Genomic DNA, 24,031 nt, shown 5'->3' with positions numbered 1-24,031 from the left:
TGTGACGCTGGTTTTTAGTCCCCCGGTGCGAGCGTTAGAACGAAACTGGAACACCGGGAGCGATCTCGACGAATTTAGAAAAGCGCATCCGGAGGAAACGCGTTCAATCTGCGCGTCGGGCGGTAAACTCGTCGATGTTTCGAAAATATTTTCCAATTCGGTTCACTTTCCCGAACCTCGACACCGATCGAAACCGTACGGGGAATAAAAAAAAAATCACAAATCGCCCACTGCGCATAAAATACCGCGAAACCGCGTCGTTCGAGAGCCTCTCGTTTCCCACTCCTGGCGAAGTTTCGCGTCGAAACATTTCGAGCGCCTCGATCCAAGATACAGACGTTTACACGCCCACGAGAAGGTTCGCTGGACGATTCCTGGACACCTCCCGAGCAATTACTCTTGTTCGTAGCTACGGTCGGTTCGCGTGCTACTCGCGAAATCTGCGGGCAATTAGTCCCGCTGGTCACGGGACACGATAGAGGCGAGAACGGTGCCTGAAAGCGTTTCTCGGTTGGCGCGTATACCGCCGTCTCCGTTTGCACGTGAAATTATCGGTTAGAACGTAAGTAGGAAAGGAGACTAATGTCGCTGTCGGTAACAAGAAAATTCCCCGGCGATCGTTCGATTAGAAAGTGCACCCGCTGAAATGTAAATCGAGGAACGCGCGAAACAAACACAGCGAGCACTCGCTCGACGCGCCGGCGCGTTCCCGATCGCGTGGAAGCCGGGAATATTTCCGAGCTTTTTAATCGGCTAACTTTCTCAATCAGGTTCCAGGTTGCCGAGCGCACGCTCGTTTTGGTCCAGTCTCTCTCTCGCATCCTCGGCGCTCGTTTTCTGAAATGGAAAACTATCTTTCCCGCTTGGGCCGCGTTCATCAATCGTTCCGGGCATATAAAAACGAGCACGCCCGTGCCTCGCGCCAGGGAATCGGGTACCCTCGATCCACGGAGAACGCCGAGCGATGCACGGTCCCTCGACGGGCCTCACGGACGGAACGACGGGACCGAGCCGACGACGTACTCGTTAACCGTGTCGTGGATCGACCACTGGTGTCTCGATGGAATTCGACTTTCGCGAGTCCTCCGCTGCGATCGGGAATTCTCGTCTCTTCGAGAGTTCGATCGTTTCGGGGCGAGCGTGAACCCGACGAAAACGGTTCACGCGTGCTACGTTATCCCCTCGAGGAACATTCACGGGCGTTGACGCTCGAGTCCTTGAATCTCTCGCTAACGATGAGTTCTGACTTCGATCGACCGACAAACGCGCTCGTTACTCGTTCAATTTCGCAACGAAATTAGAATTTCCGTTCTCTGGGAACCGAGCGACGTACCCGAGCTTCTACGAGTGCGTTCACCGATCGGTTCCGTAGTTTCGATCGGGTACCGAAGAGATACCTACGCGTGTCTCTCGGAAGCACTCGTTGAACTTGGTCCGTGTTATCGAAACGCGTCGCGGGACGTTTGGTCGTTATCGTATAAGCGGAGATCTCCGAGTCCGCGTACGGTTTCCGTGCGGTCGCGCGACCAATAGATCGCGGAAGAAGAATAAGACGTCTCTCGGTCCGCGGAGGAAGAGCTGGCCTAGAAACGATGGTTCTCCGATCTCCGATCGTAGTTGGTGAGTTTTCAGGCTGGTTCCCCTCGTTCCTTCTCCGGCTCGTCCAGGTTTAGCCCCCCTCGTTTGACCGGCCGTCGTCGACGACGATGGTAATGGTAAATGGCCCGTGGAGAGGCTCTCCGGTCCGCGCCTCCAGTGGAAACGGGAGCACGCCACGTGAAAGTAGGAAGGGGAGGCTATAGCCGGACCGACGTCGCTTCGTGCGCCTCAGTCGTTCGTGGACCTCGAAGGACGATAGAGGTCGAAGAGGGCACGCTTCCACCTCTCTCCTTCCGCACGATTCGTCTCTCCTTCTCCCGGCAGTCTTTTTCCGCGCGCCTTCGGCCTTATCCTCCTTAACGACCCGGTGCCGAGACCACGAACGTCCACACGCAATAAGATAATCGCACGCAGACGTCCGCCTACTGCGTTCCGAGAAAGTTCTCTCTTTGTAAACGTGGTCCTCGAGAATCGTCCGTAATCGTTCTCGTCGTCGTCGTCGTCGTTGTCGTCGTCGTCGTCGTCGTCGTCGTGGTCGTCGTCGTCTCGCTGGTTCGCACGATCGTGGTCAAGAGCAACCCGAACGGATCTCCGTCGACAGTAAGGATGCACCGTCAAGTCTCCCTGGTCGTCGGGATCGTCCTGCTGTGTTGCCTCCAAGGTCGGTATCGCTTTTAACCTCCACGCGGCGCGATATCGTTCCGCTCGCGGTGAAAGTCGCAACAGGTCGCAACCTCGTTCGTCGTACGCGCGTTGCGCCTCCTACCCGCGTCGTGGTCCCCGTACGCGGTTTTCCACGACCGAACCCACCGACTCGCTCGTACGTTTCTTTCGAGAAACGAAACGACCTAACCCGGCACGGTACGATCCGGTCGTTGCGCGGTACGCGATCACCCCGCCCCGAGAAATTGATCGATGATTCGTTCCCGTCTGCTGCGGGCAATTTCAACGGTTTCACGGTCGGCTAATTGAGAAACAAATGAACTCCGCGCGTTGCACCGACAGACGGGGCCCATTCGTTACCTCCGCGCGAACCGCTCGACCGATCACGGCCAGCGGAACCGTTCCCTGCGGATCCCACCTCGGACGCGTAACGGGTGATCGATAATCGCGTTTAAGTAGCTCGCTCGGCGAAATATTAACGTCCGAGCGAAATACGGCCGCTCGTAAACCGAGAGGCGTTGGATCGTCCGCTCGTTCGTTCGCTCGCTCGCGCGCGGTTCACCAGCTTCGCTCCGGGTGATTCGATCCACCGAGGTCTCGCGAAAAAGTTCACCGGTAGAAAAAACCCTCGACCGAAAAACCAGCGGCTCGTAGCCTCTCCGATGATCCCCTGGACGAGAGCCGGTTTAAGATTCTTGGCTCGAGCTCGTGGCTCCAGCTGCTCGTCGCCCAAGAACTCGCTTTTCGGCCGGAGATTGATCCCGTCGAAGTGGGTCAGTTAACCGAATGCAAAGTTCAAAGGGCCAAACCGGGCAGCTCGTCCGTGGAAAATTCCGCGGAGAACTTTCGGTCCTCGTTCCGCGACCCGTATTCCCTGGAATTTTCTTTCAATGTTCGTCGGTCAACGTTTCCACGAACCGTGCTCGAAAATAGGTACGAAACGAAGAGAGGGCCCAGGTAGAACGACGACCCTCGATAAATTTCAATTGTTGCGGGGGTACGGCAACCACCGGGTGTAGTTTGCCGATCGGTTCGCTGCGATTCTATTCGAAAGCAAAGAGATCGAGTTTAACGACTCGGAAAATCTCTATGCTTTCTAATCGGAGCATTTGGGTTAATCCTCGCGAGAGGAACGCACAATTAGTCCGTGGAATATTTCATCTTGGAACGTCTTTGCTCTTTTTCTTTTCTTTCGATTATTTTTGCAAGTCGACCGTTGCTTTCGAAGGAATACGATTCGAGGGTAGAAACTTGTCCATCCTCTTCGATGCGCGGTAGATTCGAATCAACTCGTTCACGGGTTCGTTGATTTTCCGTTTATCCGCGTTCACGATCGACAACGCTGTTCAGATCGCTGGCACGTGTTTTCGACCGATTCGCGATACTCGAAAAAAAAGAAAAGGTAAGAAAAAATTGAACGCGTTCCGCGCGAGGAAGGAGGCGTCGATTAAGCGTTGCTCGCGTAGTTCTCGCGAAACGAGAAGCAACAAAAGCAACTCCTTCCGGAGCGACGGCGATGCTCCTGTATCGACGTCCAGGGCTCTCTCTCCCTTTTTCTCTTTTTCTCGGCAAATGGCTTTGGTCGGAGCACCCATTGAATTCTCCGCAGGGAGCCGGTATCTCTCCGCGGCCAAGTGCGATGCTCTTTCAAACGGAGGGGGACGGGGGAAAAAAGGAAGGACCCGATGGTTTTTCGTTTTAATCTCCCGCACGCTCGCATCGGCTCGTGCACGAACCCCGGCTCACGGGGGCGAGTTCCTTCCTCTTCCTCTTCGTTGTAGTCCTCTCGCGCGATACGGTCGCCTCGCTGGATACACTTTCGACGTTTTCCACGGGATTGGGTCGCCTTCTTCGGCCACGAGCTACTCTTAATTTCGATACGGATCGCTATCGACCCGCTTCTACGATCGCAAATGTAATATCGATGACCGCAGGCTGAATCGGTAACGGTGACGAATAGCTTTCTAATTCTGCATCGAATCGCGATCGGTGCCGAAACCTCGATACCGTTTCGAGTTTCGTCGAGTAGCTTCCGATTATTCGAGAGGATATTCGATCCGCGCGATACTCGCCGATATTTCACATAGAGTGTGTTTCTTACGCGTTAACAAAAGCAGAAGCACCCCGTGGTGGATCAATTTTCCACAGACGGGAGTTATTCCGCGACTGAATCGCGATCAGCTCGTACGGTAGTGAAAAAATTCCCGAATAACCGAGACGAAATTTAATCGAGCCGAGAAATTTACCTCCATCGCGTGGAAACGTCGTACGCGTACCACGAGCGTAACGACTCGTCGTTGAATCGGTCTTTTAATTAACTCCGCGGAAGAAACCGCGCCGTTTGGTATCGTTCTCTCACGGTTGTGCTTCGATCCGCCATTTTTGCATTCTCACGCGCAAATGGAATCGCTTCGATATCGTTCGAGATCGTTTAATCTTTCATCCGTGCACCGTTCACCGTGTTTTTCATCCGTTCTCGGTACACGCCGGTTTTATTAAACGGATTTCACGGTTACGCGCGAAACGGAGCGTTCGTAATTTCGCGAAACAAGTTGATCGAAGCGCGCGAATTCGGTATGGTAATCGGTCCGCTAAAACCCGCTTGGTTCGTCGCGAGTCTGGGAATTGGCGTATCGAGGCGAGAAACACGCGCTTCTTTATCGGTTCGTTCGCGACCGATAAGAATTACGGGTACGATGGAACGTTCTCGATAGCGAGTCGCGAGTCCGTTTCCGAGTAGACGACCAATCTCGCGATAATAACGAACATAATAGCTGAACGCGGGAGAAAACCGGCCGCCGGAATTCTACGATCCCGCGACGCCGGGACATAACCGTCGTCGAGCGTTTCGATGAATTTTACGGGCCCCGGTTAATCAAGATATTTCTTTTTTTCCCAGAAATTACGAATTGCGCAATTAGATCGAGCTAATGTAATCGTGGACGATAACTCCGCGGTATTATCGCGCTCGGAGCTCGCACGGTTCCGTTCGGTTGGTCGGGGACTCTCGGTAGACGCGAGCCACCCGATTGGCGGAACGCGGGCCTCACCGATCTCGTTCCGCCAATCGGGAGACGCGATTCCCTGCCGGTTGATCGCGTTGGTACCGCACCGGATCGTTCGAACCGAGTTTACGTACAGAGCTAACTCGCTCGCTCGCTTAAAGTTTGCTCCAATTTTTTTTCATCGAGATTCGCGCGCAGCCACGTATTTATATTCCCGCGCAACGCGTGTACGTGTTGCCGGGCATGCGATTGAATAATGGCGTGCGATAAACTTGTTGCACGCGTGTACTCGCGTACTTACACGAGAACGGTTCGCGATGTAATAAGAGACGAGGGAAGGAAGTACCGGCAAATTTATGCGTACCTTCGCGCGGAAAAAGAACGATTCGAATGTGTCCTCTTTCTCCTCGGGAGTTTTTTCGCGCCCGCCGGGAAGAAACGTACGCTTCGCTCGAGATACATCATCGAGGATACACGCGCTCGGTCGGGACAGTGAACGTACACGCGTACCGATCTACGGTTCGGTACATCGAACTGGTACGCGTTAATAATAATAATAATAATAATAATACAAAGACCAGTTATCATTATTCACGAGCGAGACGTTTCTCTTTGCGTTTCTGCGACGCTCCGTTCCGCGTTTCGCGATTGTTTCCCGTACGAACGAGTCCGATAGATATTTTAATTCACCATTTAATTTCATTTATTCTAACGGGAGGATCTCCCCGATGCGGAAAGTCCAGGAAGTCGGGGAAGAAAAAATGAAAGAAATATACATATTCGAGAAAACGAAAGAAAACAAAGTAATAACCCGACGTCCGAAGTGAACGAATTTCACTTTGTAATTATCGTTGCAACGTGGTATTAGCGCGCGTTCTCGCGGTATCGTCTACGAGAATTCGATAACGAGCCGCAGCTGGGATTCGAATCGAATCGCGGACACGGTCCGTACGTTCGGCGTCGCTTCGACTGTACGAATATTTGAAAGGTTTCGACCTCGTTTCGTTCGAATACACGGTAGTTTGTAATTTCGTTCAACGATAAAAAAAAAAGAAAAAAAGAAAAAGGAAGCAGGAGGGCGGAGGAGAAGGCGTAATTACGTGGATGGGCCGAACGAAACGAGGTCGGTTTAAAATATACATACGTTCGAACGCGGGTCGTCAGGCGTCGTTCTTTAATTCGAATTTATGGTGGTCGTCGCGGTAATTTATAGGGCTGTAACGAGAGTTTTGCGCTCGACTGTACATGCCGATGGTGTATCTCGGTGAACACGGAACGTCGGTCAGTTTCGGGCTCGGTGAAATACCGTCGGTGATTTCGTTTCGTCGAACAGTACACGTGGAAGGAAGGAAGGAAGGAAGTCGCGGAGAAGTTGCTTCGATCCGGTCTCGTCAAAGGATCACCTTGTCGAAAATCGTGTCACGTTTGTCGAATTTCCTCGTATCGAAAAACGGTCCTCGAATCGTCCTCGGTAGATGGAACAATCGGCGAGGCACCGCGACGAAAGACGATCTTTTAAAAGCGTTACGGTTTCGGTTCATTGACTCCGCTCGACGCGTTCGAATCCTCGTGACCCGGTTCCGCGTTATCCGTTGCTCGTCCCTCGGGAAACGAAGAATTCGTCGCGGACGAAACCGAGATGCTCGCGAAGCACTCGCGTGCGCGCTGACTCGCTCGCTCGCTCGTTCGTTCGTTCGTTCGTTCGTTCGCGCGTGCCCCCCGCGAAAACCGGAAACTCGGCCCCGCGGGCAAAGAAAACGCAAAAAGGGTACGACGTGCTCACTGGCTCGCTCACCGTCGTCGTCGTTTCATCGACTATGAAACGCATTTTCACGCTCGAAAGGGCTTCGCGTTCAATCGAGCGGAAGAAGGGTACGCCCTCCTCCGTCGTGGCGATCCAATGTTTATTAAAACGCGGATTAACCAACCACCTGATGATCGGGGCGCGGTTGCTCGCCACGTAACAGGACAAACTTTGTCCTAACGTGGTAAACTATTCGCGTTCGTCCCATTGAACGTAAACGGACCGTCGCCGGTTAATCGATTCGTCTCACGAATCGTTCGCTCGGGACCCGTTCGTCTAATTACGAACCGATTACGTTGCGTCTACGCGTTCGATCGTGATTTTCAGAAAAGTGGAAAAAGCCGGGCGAGCGCGAGTGTCTGCCAATTAGCGCGAGCCTAGTTGTAATTGCATGTATAACGGACAACCGCTCGGTCGGACATCCTGTTCGGTGGTATTCAAAAGGAAATTCAGTTAGCTCGGCGCGTATCGAAATTGCCCCGGCGTTAAAAAATACACTGTAGCCGAGCCGTAACAGAGAAAAGAAGAAGCGAGTCCGGTCGGTTCGAGGGGGAAACGGAATCGTCGCCGGTGCCGTCCGTTGCGCTCGAAACGCGTTCGAGCGTTTTAGGAAAAAAATTCGAACCGTGCGAAACTTTCGACCGGCTCGGTTTCGGGCCGCGCGTACACCGGGCTCCGGATCGAAATCGTCGGCCAGGACCACGCCTCCGTGTCCCGTACGAGACTCTCGGCGCGTTTTTACGCCGCGACCTCCCCCCGTACCGTTCGTAATTCCTTTCTTTCGAGAATCGAGCCGCCCGACGGTTACCGTTATTCGAAAATGCTTAGAAAATATTTGTACGGCCTGGTTCTCTGACACCGAAACCAGCCGAGGATGCTCATCTCGCGGGACGCGTTGCACGACGCTCCGTTTCTCGTTTACTTTCGACGCGTTTCGATTCCTTCGTATCGCGGATCTTTCGCCACGAGGACGAAGACGATTACGTTCCTTTCTTGGAAAAGTAGCCAAGAGGCTACGAAAGCGACGACCCTCGAAACGCTCGAGAAACGTCGACCGAAGCTACACTCGTGGCGTAAAAACTCGCGACGACCTTCGAGCGTCCTTGACGCGGTCACTCGACAGGAAACCGTCCCCCTCCGGTGAACCCCGCGCGGTACCAATTTCTATTTTTTTTTTTTTTTTTCTCTCTCTTCGAGAAACACGTTCCGACGTCCGAGCGCGAATCCCGCTACTCATCGATGCCGCTCGCGATACGCTCGGTCCCATCGCTAGTCGCGTCGCGTAATAGCTTCTAGTTGTAACCCTTGCGCGAAAGTCGAACAGACTGCTGAGTAAACCGCGGCGAAGGAGATGCGTGAGTACGATTTTATGCTAAGCGGTGAGGCGTCCGTGCACCATCGGCTACGGAGCACGCACGGCAGATGCTATCGTGAACAGTTTCCTCGTCGTGTGGTCGCCTATGTTCGGCACCGCTCTCTCTCTCTCTCTCTCTCTCTCTCTCTCTTCTAGCGAACGTAAATTATTCATTAAACCGAGCAACGAATCGCAGTCACGTTCTCGTTGTTCGCGTTCGAACGTCGATTTTTCGTCCGTTGGCCGCTCGGGAGCGGCGAGCGTGACCGAAAAATACACGGAACGAGACGAGGTTTTCTTTTCGTCCGATGGTTTCGCGGTGGATGCGGCCCGTACCGACGCATCGCGTCTCGCGCGAGAATCGCGCGGTGAAACACTTTCGCGGCCGCGGATCGCGCCTTTCGCTAGAAATTGGATTGAACCGTACCGCTTTTCCACCTATCTCTTTCAGCGCCGATTCTACGCGTCGGGGCACGCACGCGCTGTTTCGTTTCGCACAATGAGGCCTCGCGTCGGGTTTAATGGAACGTATCGGGGAATCTGGTACACAGCCGACGAACTCGGGATTCACCGCGATGCCGAGTCACGGTCCTCTCCACCGATACCATTTTTCAAACGTTCGATCCGCGATTCAACGACGTCACGTTGTCCGGCCGATTCGATTTATCCTAACCCTTCCATCTTCCTCTCTATTTATTCGTCGCGAGTTTTTCTACCGCGTAATTGCAATAATACCGGGGAGAAAAGATACGGAGAGCGAAATATTGCGGGCGAGCGCTGCACTGGAGCAACGCAACGAAGAATGCATCCACGAGGGGGGGAGCTACGACGACGAGTTGCAGTCAAAGTGCCAAGCTAACGTCGATGCAACCGCTCGCGCGGAATATCGAACGACTCTGTGACCGTGCGCTATATTTTATCGTCGATCGAATATCGGCCAATTTATCTTGGCTCGGTTCGTCGAAATCAATTTCAACCGCGGATAAATAAACGGCCTCTTAGCGCGCGGCCCCGTAGCGTTGTTTTTTTTTTCCGCTTCTTTCGAAGTACGCGCGCTATAGATTCGAGACGTTCCGTGATAAATGGTACACATTGTACGAGATTACCTCAACCGTAGGGAATGTATGTATCGCGGTCCGTCGCGCGGACATGAATTAGCATTACCGCGAACGACGCGATACGTAGTTCCGTGGTCGAAACGGTACTACTCGCCGGAGCTCGGATTTCAGTTATAAATTCGCCGCGATTGTGGCCGAGCGGTCCTCCCGCTCACGTTTCATAATTCAAGATCCGTTTCCCGCGGCCGTTATTAACGAGTCTGCCCTTTCGCTCGACTGTCCGGTAACTCTCCTAACCGCGCGTGACCAATATTTAATACGACCGCGATCTCTTTGAGCGCGGCGACGAACCGAAGAGAACCAGAAAGAGACGTACAGAGAAGAGAGACAGAGAGAGAGAGAGAGAGGGGAATACGAAGAACAGAGGGTGAAAAGTGGACGTAATTGCCAACGATTAAATTATTCGGTTGTTTCGTTGGCGCCCTACTTTCTTTCCTCCTACGTGAACCGGTACCTATCGGCTTCGACGTTGGGAAAACTATCGTCGACGATTCTCGCGCGCAACCACCAACCTGATTTTCCCGTACGACTTTTCCGCACGTTCGAGTATCGTCGACGAATGTTTTTATCGTTAAATACGATCGGTGGATTCCATCGACACGCAAGGTGGTGCAGGAAAAGTATCTCAGACTCTCGAATTCGCGCGAGACGAAGAGATCGCGAACGCGCATCGACCAATCGAGAATTGTTTTCGACGATACGCAGGTTACCGTTACGGTGAGACACGCGCAAGGACGTTAGGAATATTATTACGAGAGACTAGGAACGCGAGAGCCGAGATTTCGCAAGATTACGAAAGAGCGAGATCGAGTTTTACGCGCGAGCGGCCGGATCGGTTTGCGGAGTCACGCGGACGCGACACCGGCCGTCTACAGGATAGATTCGCGTACGGTGGAAAATGTTGACAAAGTAGTCGACAAAGAAATCGCAGACGGTGGCTCCGGTCACTGGCTGAAACGACAGGGTACTACGTGTACGCGGATATTATTAGTATCCAGGTTTACGCGCGCTATTAATACGCTAACCTGTTCAACTCGTTCCTCGGTCTACTCCTGCCGGTCAACTATTATTTAGTCGAACGTGGCATCGAGCATCGATATTTTCGATAAGATCGCTGTACGAGCGACGTACGTCTGCCCCGTGGTTACCGGCTATTTTATTATACAACGCGCGAGGAGCGACAGCCCTCCGCGATGGTAACCGCTCGATTAATAACCAGTCGTTGCGCGTGTTTCGCGGTTAAACGCGATCGTTCGCATTGACAAATGTCCGATGTTCGTGGCGTTCGACTTTGACCACCTTGGACGTCGATCGATCGGGAAAAATGACTAACGATGGACCTCGCGTTCCACGATTCGTGAGGACGCGTATCTTAAAATACGTATCTTCGTCGTTGAAACAATCGCTCGGTAGCAAGATCGGTGGAAGCGATTTTTCCGCTTCGTCGTCGACGCGTGCTTTTCTTTTCATTCTTCGAATTGTAATCAACGAGGGAAAAAGATCGGTGGAAGCGATTTTTCCGCTTTGTCCTCGACTTTCTTTTCACTGTTTACAATTGTAATCGCCGCGGGAAAAAGATCGCGCGCGACTCTTCGTTTTGCAAAGTTTCTTCAAAATGTTCGTGGATCGTTACGCGGAGCTTCGGTCCGTTCGCTGCTTATCTCTCGCGATCGGTAGTCGTTTCGTGTTATTGGCTCGTTAATCATTCCCCGTGGATTATTCTCGAACGGATCGTTATCCGCTCGCGGGTCGAACCTATTCCACCGAAAAATGAGAAGTCACCGTTTTAATCGACGGTTCGACGCCGAGCACCCGTCGCTTTTCGCGTTCCGTTATTAGATACTTGGGAACGCGTACCCGCGACGACCACCGACCATCGATCAAAGGGGTTCGAGAATCAACCTCGAAGAGCTCTGGACCGCAACCTGATCCCTGGTTCCGCGGAACTCTGCGCCCCGTTCGATCGATAAACCAGTCGGCCGTCCTTTCGGGAACGACACCGTTAAGCGTCGATCCATCCGGCGATGCTTGACTTACTTCGCTGACCCGAAGACCCACTGGACGTGTTCCCGTGAATTTCAAACGAGTCACATACCCCCTCCTCGTGATTCTTCCAGATGGAGCGTTTGCTTCGTCGATCGCGTTCAAGGTTCCCGATAACGATTTCTCGTCGGTCCCGCGTCATTTCGTCCTACGTCGAAACTCTCGATCGGAGCTCGAACCGCTCGATCCGTAGAATCTCGTTCGAACGAAAGACAAAGAATCGAAGCAACTGGCAACGATTCTAATCGCGACGCGAGATACTTCGTTCCGCGTTTCGAATTCTGATTTTTATTCAACGAGTAGCGGATCAAAGTTTCTTCTTTCTTTTTTTTCTCTTTCGTCGGTCTACGGACGACCCTTGGAACGAGCTGTACCGTTGATAAATACCACGACGAACGTGTATGTGCGTACGTATATGTACGGTGACGCAACGACCGAGAAAATAATACCGTTCTCGCGCTACAGCGGCTGTCCGAGTGTTCGAACGATCGAGCTACACGGATCACGGTGATCCTAGTTGGCGTTAGGGTGACGGGGTTTACCGACGAATTCGACTAGCGTAGCCATCGAGGCGAATGGTAGCCCGTAACGATATGCGCATAAAAGATTTCGTGTATTCTTGCGGGAAATGTACTCGGTGAACGCGCGGTATTTACGCCCGCGCGGTAACGATATGCGCGTCACGTTTTTTCGATGTCGGATGACTTCGAACGATTCACCGAGCTAAAATGCGAAGGTTCCACGGCTGTCGAACCTTTTTGTCGTACCACCTTTCTCCCGCGTGGATCGTCGTGGCCTATTTTGCCTCTCGCGAGCGATTGGTATTGCAAGAGGAAGGAAAGAATCTTTCCCGGGGTTCGAGGGGAACGCGTACAACGTCGTGTCATTTTTCTAAGCGGATCTTGCCACGGTCGACCGATACGTCTGACCCAAGACGATCCGAGATTCCTTCTGGATTCGGTGCTTGGAACAAGAGAACAAGAGCGATCGAAATCACGCAAGGTTCGCGCTGGGTCGAAAGTAACCCGTACCTATGAATTCGAATCGATCTGGAAACTAAGAACGTTCTCCTTTCGTTGGAAATAAGTTACTCTTATCGTGTACTCGCGTCAATCGCGATCCTCAATTCCTTCTGAATTCAATACTTGGAACAAGAGCGATTAAAATCACACGCAAGTTCGCGCTGGGTCGAAAGTAACCCGTACCTATGAATTCGAATCGATCTGGAAACTAAGAACGTTCTCCTTTCGTTGGAAATAAGTTACTCTTATCGTGTACTCGCGTCAATCGCGATCCGCGATTCCTTCTGGATTCGGTGCTTGTTCTGGATTGAATACTTGGAACAAGAGATTCGAATCGATTTGGAAGCAAAGAACGTTCTCCTTTAGTTGGAAATAAGTTACTTTTATCGTGTACTCGTGTCAATCGCGATCCCCAATTCCTTCTGAATTCAATACTTGGAACAAGAGCGATCAAAATCACGCGCTGGGTCGAAAGTAACCCGTACCGACGGATCCGAATCGATCTGAAAACAAACAACGTTCTCCTTTCGTTGGAAATAAGTTACTCTTATCGTGTACCCGCGTGAATCGCGATCTCGTGCGCGTTGTACGGTTCGCGTCGCGGTACGTTCCACCGATCGTCTTTCACGCTGTAAACGTAAACGTAAACAATGTTGGCAGTGTGTATGTAATCGTCGACCGCTAAGCCGACCGCTAAGTCGACCGCGTTTGGAACGAGCTGGCAATCGGAGCGGGAGGATTGGACGACGAGCATCGTGGAAACGCGTATTATCGGTTTCGTTTTTATCGTCGAAATCGTAGAGCGACGAGACTCGAGGAACGGTTGGCGAGAGAACGATTATCAACGAACGGAGAAACGCGAGCACGTTGCGATAATAACTTAGGCGGAGATCGAGTGACCTTGAAACGAGGTAACCGCTCGACTTCCTCGTTCCGATTAACCTTCGCGGTTCTTTGACCACGGACGATCGTGCATCGCTACTCGTGAAACGCACGAGCGTTTCGTCGCTGATCGCCCGTGGACGATCGTGTATTTCGATTTATCGATACACCTCGAAAACGATCTATAAACCGTCCGTACGGAGGTACCGTTGCACGACGCGGAAAGAAAAAGGTAGCGAGGCCGCGGTGAACGTCGTTAGCATCCGCGCGAACGTGTTTAGTTTCGATATTATCCGTACGTATCTATCCCGGCTGTCGGTTTCACGCTCCACTTTTCCGGTTTCCACGTATACGATGATTTCTCCGGATCATCGATAAAAGGAAAGGACTGCCGGTCTCGCGATGACGCGTACACACGTCCGCGCTGCGTGAAATCACGCGAACGAGAAAGCCACGATCGCGGCGATGATAGAGGAATAGAAAACGACCATCGATCCCGTTCGATCTTACCCTCGCGTTTACTCGATTAAATCGGGTTAGCCTGGCCTTTACAGCGACCCGAAACCGAGCATTTTGAACGATTGATTCGGAGCTTCGACGATACACCGATTCGATGGTTATCCTTCCAACGGTGGTGTCGAAACGTATCGAAGAAGATTGACGCTCGCGCGGAGGATCTGTTCTTTTTTCGATGCACCGCGGTGCAATCACGAATTGCAACTCGTTGCACCGTGCGACGATTGAGCCAAACTCGACGAAAAATTCCAGCGAATCGAACAGAGGGTTATTCTGTGATACTCGAGTCCGATTTCTGACTCCAAGGGATGGTAAAAGAACGTGTTTTTAGTCACAGAGAAGATATTAAAGAAAGGTTGACGCTTGCACGGAAAATCTGTCCTTTTTCCAATGCACCGCGGTTACGAATTGCATCTCGTTGCATCGTGCAACGATTGTTCTAAAATCGACGAAAAATTCCAGCGAATCGAAAGAGGATTACTCTGTGATCTTCGAGTCCGATTTCTGACTTCAAGGGATGGTAAAAGAACGTGTTTTTAGCCACAGAGAAGATATTAAAGAAAGGTTAACGCTTGCACGGAAAATCTGTTCTCTTTTCGATGCACCGCGGTCACCAATTGCAACTCGTTGCACCGTGCGACGATTGTTCGAAACTCGACGAAAAATTCCAGCGAATCGAAAGAGGGTTACTCTGTAATCTTCGAGTCCGATTTCTGACTCCAGGCGATGGTAAATGATTGTTTACCATGTTTTTAGTCACGGAAAAGTCATTCTCCTGTATCGAAACTTTGAAACGCCTCGTGCGTTGCACCTCGGGCATCCATCGTACGAAATGTACCGAAACGACGTCGATCCGCGTCGTTTTCCATCCGGAGGGCCGCGAAACCCTGGCCTAGACTGTAAGTAGGTATGGAGGTAAGGTCGAGGTCGCTTTCGTGCTCCTTCTCCTCGGTGAACCGCAGCGCTCAGTTGCTGTAAATTAATAGCTCGCATCCGTGGCTGAAAGCTTTCGCTTCTCGTTGGTCGTATCAATGAAAGATCGAGATCGTGGACGATCGTCGGTTCCCTCGATAAATTTCCCAGCTTCGTCCAGCCGCGAATACCTACCTACCTACCTATCGCAGCTACCCGCGAACCGGTCGCGTTGAATCATAGCCCGTCTCGTAAAAGAGAAACCAAGGAAAGAGGGGAAGGGGAAAGATTTATATTTTTCGGCACGGTTTTCGATCGGATCGTCGATCGTGGAACGAGCCACTCGAAAATGGCACGCGATCGTAAGGTTCGCGCGTTGCAATAAAGACGCGCGCGTACTGGTAAATAAAAATCGGTAAGTAGGATCGAGGTCGCTTTCGACGCGCCGGAACAGTCATTAACGCGTTAAACGCGGAACGATACGACCTCTCGGTACCGTCCACCGGGGCACCGGTCGATCAAGGGTCGAGGTTATTCACGCGAGTCGTTTCCAACTCGCGTTCGCGATTACGTACCGGATTCGCTCGCTCTTGTTTACACGATCGAATTACGCGTCGGATACACCGTACCGCGGATCGTGTCCAATCGAATCAGTATCGAGTCGCACGGCAACGAGAGTACGTTGTTTTTCCCTATTCGATGTCGAGGCTCGGCGAGCCGGTTGCGTTGTAATTAATTTACGAGGCGGCGCCGAATCGTTACACTTGGATTTATCTATCGATACGTTATCGGGGATTTTTCAAGTGTCCGGGTGCGCGTACGCGGAAAAGTGAAAACCTCCCGTTTAAAATCGCGGCTAATCGCCGGCTCCTGTCTCGATAACACCGATCGAGTTGTCAACGTCTCGTTACCGCGGTGCTCGGACCGATCCGGATATTACCGTAATTCGAGCGTTGCGCGCGACGACTCGCCGCGCGAAATCTTCTACGCGACGTAGATCTACGCGCACCGTGCCCGAAGCTATGCCCATCTTCCTCGATAATTATCGTTTCACCGAGACGCAGCTCGGTGTTTCTCCTCGATCGCTCAATGTTCCGTCCCTCGTGGCACGTTTTACTCCGATTACGTTTAATGCGCGATTTCCTTAAAGGCTACGCGCGCGTACGGTGTACCGTACGCTTCTCGCGCGGGCCAATCCGTTCTCTCTGTCCAGCTCGTACGTTTCTTCGTCCGCGATCCGATGGAAACTTCGGCGAGCATCGCGCGAAGAAAATCTCGAATCGCGTCCAATGGTTTACGCTCACTGGTGCGCGAGACGATCGACGAGGGATTCTTATGGGATTCCTGAACTTTTTACTGCCGCTGCGCAGGATCTCTAGCGGCAAACGATACGCTCGTGCAAGGGTGCACGATTTCGGGCGATGAAAACCGAGCGCAGAGTGAGATCTCGCCCGATCGAAAATTCGTGTAGTGAAATTCTTACGCGCGACTCTAGGTTTCCGAGGTAATCGATTTCGACCGTTCTTCGAACTCGATCGAGCCCGAGACTGTTACCGGTTATCTCTACTAGGTTATCGGTGCTTGTAAACACCGACGATGGTACAGTATTATCGGTTTTCTGCCAATTTTACAATCTCGTAAGCTACCACCTGGTTAGGTGGAACGAATTGGACCGGGTAATATCACCGTCGGTGCGTAGAAGAACGTCCCGCAGCCTTTTGCCCTAACGAGCCGGATAGAAGTGAACCGAGAAGTAAAATAACACGTTTTACCATAATATGAAATTTATGCGAAATACGTCGAGTCGTATTTTACGGAGCACCGTGGTTAAAGTTTCTCGACTCGGTGATAAAAGTACGTCGCTCGGGACGACCGTGCGACGCGGTACGACTGGGTTTCGAAAAGTACGACCCAGGAAAGAATGCGAGTTCCATTGGTCGGAATGTTGACCCCACCGGGAGCACGGCTGCACTCGAGACCCACGGAGAGTGTCATCTGTCGGTCGATGTCGAAAACTGGTTCCCAATGGTGTACGGAGGTACCGCTCGGGATCATTCTTTTCAGCCGCCAACTGTACGGTTGTTATTCGACGGGACGCGCCGCGGCGAGTCACGGTGATCGATCGAATCGTCGGGATTGCATTCGGATGCCTGCTCGTCGCCGAGAGAATTACCATTCAACGAAGAGTTCGTAGCGAGAGGTTCGACGAATCCGGTAAGAGCCGGCCGAAATTCTCGATCCGCGTCGAAGTAACGTTACGGCCACGGAATCGTCGTCCTTTCTCCCGTTATCCGAATCCAGCTGGATATCGTCAACGCCGAAAGAATTCCATTCCGCCGAGAGCGGGCCGGACGGCTGCGCGCGGACGATGCGCGAACGATACGCGAAACGGTGCGCGTGCGTGTGGCTTATGCAAAGGGAGCTTCGTTTACACTAGCGGTCCAGTCACGGTGCGGTGACTGGTCCGGCCGAATATTATTCATTCACGCTTCGGAGCTTCGAATAACATTCGAAAGGATCCATGACCGCCGCGGCGATCGTACCGTAACCGTGGCGTTAACGCAAATTCGATCCAACTCGTAAGCGCGTGTCGGACTTAACGCGTTGGAATGCAGCGAGTGAACCGAGTGCAGCGCTCTCGGTGATCCCCGCGGGAGAAAACGACGAACGCGATAACGCCCGAGTACGCGACTCGGAAGTGCTCGGTACCCCGGACACTTTTCCAACGAATCCCCGATCGATACCGATACCGCGCGAGAACGTCGTACGAGAATCATCGACGCAGAAACAACCGGACACAATTCCGAGCGATTTCAGAATCTAATCGTCGTAAATGAAACGCTGTCGCGTCTCGTTTCGTTCCGATTCGGTGTTACCGGGACTTTCGCGCGGTTATCGAACGATTTAAGATAAAACGTTGCTTCGTTATTATCCGGTATCGACGCCGGTATTAGTCCCGTCGCTGTGCAACGATATTTCTTCGCCGAGTGTACCGGTATATTAGATACGAAAGGGTCCGTGCCCGTGAGCGTACAAACGAACAAATGGAACAAAAAGTGCGCGCGCAAGGTCTCCGGTTGCGCTTCAACGAGCATCGTCGGGGCAATTCCTGGCCGACTGGAAAGATAAAACCGAGCGTCTCGCGCGCGATCCGCGCAGGCACGCGAGACACGGAAGAAGCGAATCGCACGCGACTATCGTCCGTACCGTCGATTGAAATTTCCGTGGAACGACGGAGCACGCGCAACGAGAAGCGACACGCACGCACCTTTGCCCGATTTTCTCTCACCCGCGCTCTCCTCGTACGCTTTGGAATTTCCACGGCCGAGAGAGGAGGCGAAAAAAAGCCAGCGACGAGTCGGAGGTGGAGGTAGAGGTGGAAGAAGAGGAGAAAAAAAAAAGAAAAAGAAAGAAGAGGCAGCGGACTGGTCGACGGTTGCGCGCGTTCCTCGTGGCGAGCTTCGATCGATCGAAGGTTTCTCCGATCTAACGGATCGCGGGGCGAGCGGTCGCGAGTGTGTTCACGCGCACGCGCGCTCGCTCGCCCGCTCGCCCGCTCGCGGGAGATCGAGCGATCTGGGAGGTAGTTTTTTCGCCCCAGTACTCCACTTACCGCACGCCACTTAAACCGAACGGGCGACGATTTATGGAACGCGACTCGTTTGTCGTGCTCGATCGCGATCAATGCGACACACATACCCGGTCGTTTTTGCGGATCGCTAGGGCCACGCGTACTCGTCCGCGATCTCCTCTACGCGGCGATACTCCGACGGTTAACGTTACCTCGATAACGTGGTTTTTGCTCGCTCGCTCGCTCGCTCGCGCGTACGAGAACGAGCGTACGACCACCGGTTGTAAACTTCCGCGGTCGATATCCGTACGATGCCCACGGGGGCTAATTCTCTTACCGATACCGGCCAGTTCTCTATACGACCGTTTCCATATCGATTACAACCGTTCCTATGTACCCGGTATCAATTTTCGATACCGCTGCTCGCGCAACCAACACTCGATCGGTATCGATAACGTGGAATATCGAGTGGGCATCGATGCTACCGTAAACGAATGGAACACGACTCGGAGTAAATTATCTCTACCGATTAGATGTAACGCGAACACACGATATCGCGTGTAGCGATCGATCGTTCTTTTTTTTCTCTCTTTTTTTTGTTTTGCGTATTCGATACGATATCGAAACGGTACGGACGTACGAGAAGATAAAAAGATAGAAAGAAGAATATTCGAAAAAGGTTTACCACAATTGAAATAAACTACGTCCGAACGAATCGCGTCTCGTCGTTTCGTTAATCGCGCGAGAGCTAAACCCGGTTGCGAAAAGTAGCCGCGTTACGCGGGTGTTGCCCCAACTCTCGAAAACTACTCGTTCCGGTCTTCGTCGTAACCGGTGAGACGTAATTAGTTTCTTTCTTTTTTTTTTCGTCGGTTTTTAACACGCGACGCGGTACGCGTGTACAGTTAGAACGGATGGTCTCGAACCGGTATCCCGTGATTAGCATTTATGAGCATTGTTTCGGATAGTGTTCTCGCGAAGGGAACGAACCGCGTACAGCTCTGTTCGCGGCTCGGTCCCGCGAGCAGCGCTCGTCGTCGTCGCGACACACGCGGAACCAGTTTTGATTAGCGACGCCCGGCCGGGCTGTAATTAGTCGTTTTGCGAAACTGGAATAGTCCGTTTCGATAAGGTTCGTATCTACGATCTGGACAGAGTGTAACTACGGGTAAACGACGACGGACGGGTGACGCATTAAGTCGCGATCACCGGGACGAGATTGTCGCGCGATTTTAATGGGAAACGTGTGTTCGGTTTATCGAGCGTGCACGAAACGTCGAAGCCGTCTTTCGAGTTTTCGTCCCGGTTTATCGAGCGGTGAATACCCGAGATCCTTTTTCTTCTTTTCGCCGATTTCTACGATCGAAAACGGAGTTTCCCGCCGATGAATCGATAGGAGGGCGCCGTGCCGCGCCGCGCCGCGCCGCGCGGCGCGTCATCCCCGTTTCTCGCGTGTCGTCGGTTAAGCCGCTTCTTTACGACGTTATCGGAACAATAGCGTCGCCGCGGACGAAGAAGAAGAAGAAGAAGAAGAAGAAGAAGAAGAAACGAGATCGTTTCACCGAGATACTCTCCGCTCCGATAGTCGAGAGATTCTTTCGTACGGACAAAGTCCCCCGTAATACCCGGCAATCGGAGGGATTACGTTCTCGAGGACTAGTTTCCCATCGATACCGGATTCCTTTAAGGTCGAGGTTCGCGAGCATCGCCGTGAGGAAATATAATATCTTCCGTTTACGCGTACGTGTGTCCGCGCGTTCTCTGAAGATTTTCCGTGCTCTTTGAATCCTCGATCGGAGCACTCGAGCAATCGTTGCCACGCGTCGTCGATCGACCGTTCGAACGTCGTTCTCCGATCGACGCGAAACGATTCCCTCTGCGTTCTCGTTTCTCAACGATCTCTGCCACGCAGGACCGAAAAATAGACGATCGAGTTTAATTATCGCGGCTCGCGTGCTCCATAACAGAACGAGGGGGCCTCCTCGTTAATGCAACGCAACGCGGACGTGTTACGGGACAATGCTATGAGGAAGACGAGATCGTTTCGCGGTGATAAAGAGGCCTGGCCGCGCCGGGAAGATCGAGCGTGGTAACGTTAGCGGAGGCTGCACGAACCGAGCCTAGCTACTCGCTACTCGCTACTCGCTACTCGTACCACGGAGAGCACGAACGACCTTACCGCGATTTTGACGCTATCGATCGCGAATGATTTACGCGGCACCCTCGAACGGAGGGACTCTCGAGATACTGTCCGCCGCACGCGATCATACGCCGATGGATCGCGGACCAGGATCGTTGCCCTGGAATTAACGGATCAACGGATTCGAGTATCCTCGAACACGCTCGGAAATATTAACGATCCCCCAGAGCTCTCGTGCGCGCACTGACACGATCGCTACGTAATTATTTTTCGAGCACCGATGACGTCTTTCTCGTCTCTTTCGAACTTTACGAAACACGATCGGTGAAACTTTACAGACGACCCCAGCCAACCTACGCTCTTTCCAACGCGTAGATCCGGCAGTGTGCACCGTAACGATAAAGCCTACGAGATCGTGAGAGCCGAAAATCCATTGTTCTAGAAATCTAATCTCGATATCGAGTAGGAAGCAGCTCTGTTTTCCCGTCCTGTGCGAACTCTATTTCCCCCGCGCGCGGATAAGTCACCGCCCACCGAACGCTGAACCACGGTGTAGCAAAAATTGTACCAAAAGCGATCGAGCACTGCTCGCGGTACGCGCCACCGTGGAGCGGTTCGAGCCTCGAGGAGGAAACGTGACGCGTGGTGCGCGGCCAGGTTGAAGATAACCGATCGCGCGCAGGCTCGCGCAGGCTCGCGCGCGCGCGGTACAATTTGTCAGGCGCCGCAAACGGATCGTCCTGGCCGCGGAATTCATAAGAACGCGGAGAAGTGAGAGAGAGAGAGAGAGATAGAGATAGAGAGAGAGACTACTCCCGCGATTCACGGTGACTACGGGGCGGCGCGGAACGTTGTATCGCGTGCATCTCCGCGACCGTAATACTCGGGCTCGCGGAGTTCCATCGTTAATTAAGTCGGACGGGAGACAGCCGCGTCCGCGACGGTTCCGCGGCGGAGGTGAGCGGCGTCGTTCCTCGTTGCCCGCGTCGCGATGAATCCTCACCGGGTATCTCGTTTCCACGCGGCGGGAGTTTTTCCAGACAGTTTGCCCGCCGCGCGACCGTGTCGGTTTAATTGACAGCGACCGCGAACCGAGCTTCCCTTAAGGAGCGCTTACGCCACTGTACCGGTTAAAAAGTAGACGCTTCGCGGACGAATTTGTTGCTCGTGGACCGTAACGGGTTTCTCGAAATTTTCCGCAACTCGGTGCGCGATTCCTTTCGAAAGGTGCGAGAGTTTCGCGAGAAGATAAGAGAATATGTTGGTCGAGGGAAATACGGTTCGAGGATCGAACCAATCGAGACGATTTTCGTTTCGTTGGAAAGAAGGTAAATTGTTTGAAAAATTGTCGAGGAAAATTGTACAGTAACGCGACTTTGGCCGATTTCTAAACCCCGTGTAGAAAGAGAAACAAAGAGCTGAGAAGAAACAGCGAATTTTCAAAAGGAAACGATTCGCGGTGAATTTGTCGCTCGCAGGCCTAACAGGTTTCTTGTGAAATTTTCCACACCTCGGTATCCGATTAATTTCGAAAGGTGTTTCGAGTTACTTGAAATTTTCCACACCTCGGTATCCGATTAATTGCAAAAGGTGTTTCGAGTTTCTCGAGAAGATAAGAGAATATATTTCTCGGGGGAAATACGGTTCGAGGGTCGATCTAATCGAGACGATTTTCGTTCCGTTGGAAAGAGGGTAGATCGTTTGAAAAATTGTACCGTATGGCGATCTTGGCCGATTTCTAAACCCCGTGTAGAAAGAGAAACAAAGAGCTGAGAAGAAAGAAGAATTTGTCTCTCGCAGGGCGTAATAGATTTCTTGAAATTTTCCACACTTCGATATCTGATTAATTTCGAAAGGTGTTTCGAGTTACTTGAAATTTTCCACACCTCGGTATCCGATTAATTTCGAAATGTGTTTCTAGTTTCTCGAGAAGATAAGAGAATCTATTTCTCGGGGGAAATACTATTCGAGGTTGGAAAGAGGATCGTTTGAAAAATGATCGAGGAAACTTGTACAGTAAGGCGACCTTGGCCGATTTCTAAACCCCGTGTAGAAATAGAAACAAAGAACAGCGAAAAAAGAGGGAGTTTCGAAAGGCATCGAAGCAGAAGACCCCCTTAATTATCTATCCCTCGAATCGAACGGTGTGTCACTGCGCGCCGTGTGCGCCGCGAACCGCAACATCCATCCAGCCCGTCCAACTCGATCGCTTTTTCTATCCGTGTCTCCGGGAAAAGCAGCTCGGCGAAACGAGAAACAAAAGCCGCCCGGTCGCGCATTGTTCCTTTTATTTATGAGCCGCTAAATCGTTCCGGTTCGTTAAACGGATCTCCTTATTTCTCTCGTCGTTATCGATCCACGCTCGATCGCGAGCGAGCAAAAGAGAGAGAACGCGAGAGAACGCGCGGGGCCCGTGTTCCTCGTCTCCGGTTTCGTGGACAAAAATCCAAGGAGTCCAGCATCCACCCGGTCGGGCGTGCATCCTTCCCGTAGTTCACCGACCCGCATATTTCTCTCCTCTCTCCGTCGCTCGTTTCCCCCGTACCCCTCTCTCCGTTGGTCCGAGTCGGCGTGCATCCATTGTGCATCGCGCGCATGCATGCACGCGCTCTCTCGCGCGACCCCGCGCGCAACGCGCGCCTCGTATCTACGGGGTTATAATTCGATCAGCATTGTTCGCCAATCGCCCCTCCGCAGCCAGACGTCGTCCCTTATTGGCATAATTGATTCACTTAATCGCACTCGTGGGAGTGACGGACACCTCCTTCTGCCTCCCCGTCGACGCGTTAATCGCGCGCGTTCACTTGGCGAACCGACGTCCGCTCGTCGAAGAACCCGACGCTTCTACCCGCGCGCGAGCTCTCCTTTTCTGCATTCGTTCCCCTTTCGCGTTGCTCGCTCTCTCTCTCTCTCTCTCTCTGTCTTCCTCTCGCTCGACCAGTTATAATCGTTCTTTTCGTCGGATGGCTCGAAGTTTATCCAGAAACCGGACGATCGAGGCCAACGCGTACCGGCCACCGTTTCACGGTGCCGTTACTCGTCGATCCGTACGCGACATTTTAGGCAGGTGTTGTACAGGGTAAACGCTCGCGTCGACGGTTATTCGTATCGAACTCGATGTTTCGCGAAACTGGGGAACTCGACTGTTCTTCATCGAATAGATACGAAACGAAACGTGTAACCGTTGCGCGTACACATCGGATCTCCTTCGTCGACGAACACGTATTTTGCGGCGAACGATCGATACTCGTCCTGGACGAATTTCGAGCCACGGTGCACACGGTCGTTTTTCCCTACCGGTCGGTTAATCGAGGAGGACGATTTCACGCGGAATCGCCGCTAGATTCTCGGCGTTGAACGAGACTCGGAGCTTCCACTCCCGTAGGGTACTCGAGGCTCCTC

The 24,031-nt window shown here is 52.5% G+C and overlaps 1 protein-coding gene across 4 annotated transcripts in view; it reads left to right on the top strand.

Annotated features, from left to right (window-relative positions):
- The window catches only part of LOC143149875 (serine protease inhibitor dipetalogastin), a 37,672-nt gene that overhangs the window by 6,909 nt on the left and 6,732 nt on the right, over nucleotides 1-24,031 (top strand). The window contains exon 1 of one of the 4 annotated variants that reach the window (XM_076317648.1): nucleotides 1,641-2,260. The exons of the other annotated variants lie outside the window; for them this stretch is intronic. Within the exon in view, the coding sequence (XP_076173763.1) occupies nucleotides 2,206-2,260 (55 nt within the window). The 5' untranslated portion in view covers nucleotides 1,641-2,205. Of the gene's footprint in view, nucleotides 1-1,640; nucleotides 2,261-24,031 lie in introns of those variants that run through there. 4 annotated transcript variants of the gene reach the window in all.

This window comes from Ptiloglossa arizonensis, chromosome 8, assembly GCF_051014685.1.
Source record: "Ptiloglossa arizonensis isolate GNS036 chromosome 8, iyPtiAriz1_principal, whole genome shotgun sequence".
In the NCBI taxonomy this organism is placed as follows: domain Eukaryota; kingdom Metazoa; phylum Arthropoda; class Insecta; order Hymenoptera; family Colletidae; genus Ptiloglossa; species Ptiloglossa arizonensis.
This window is presented reverse-complemented; position numbering and strand designations above follow the sequence as displayed.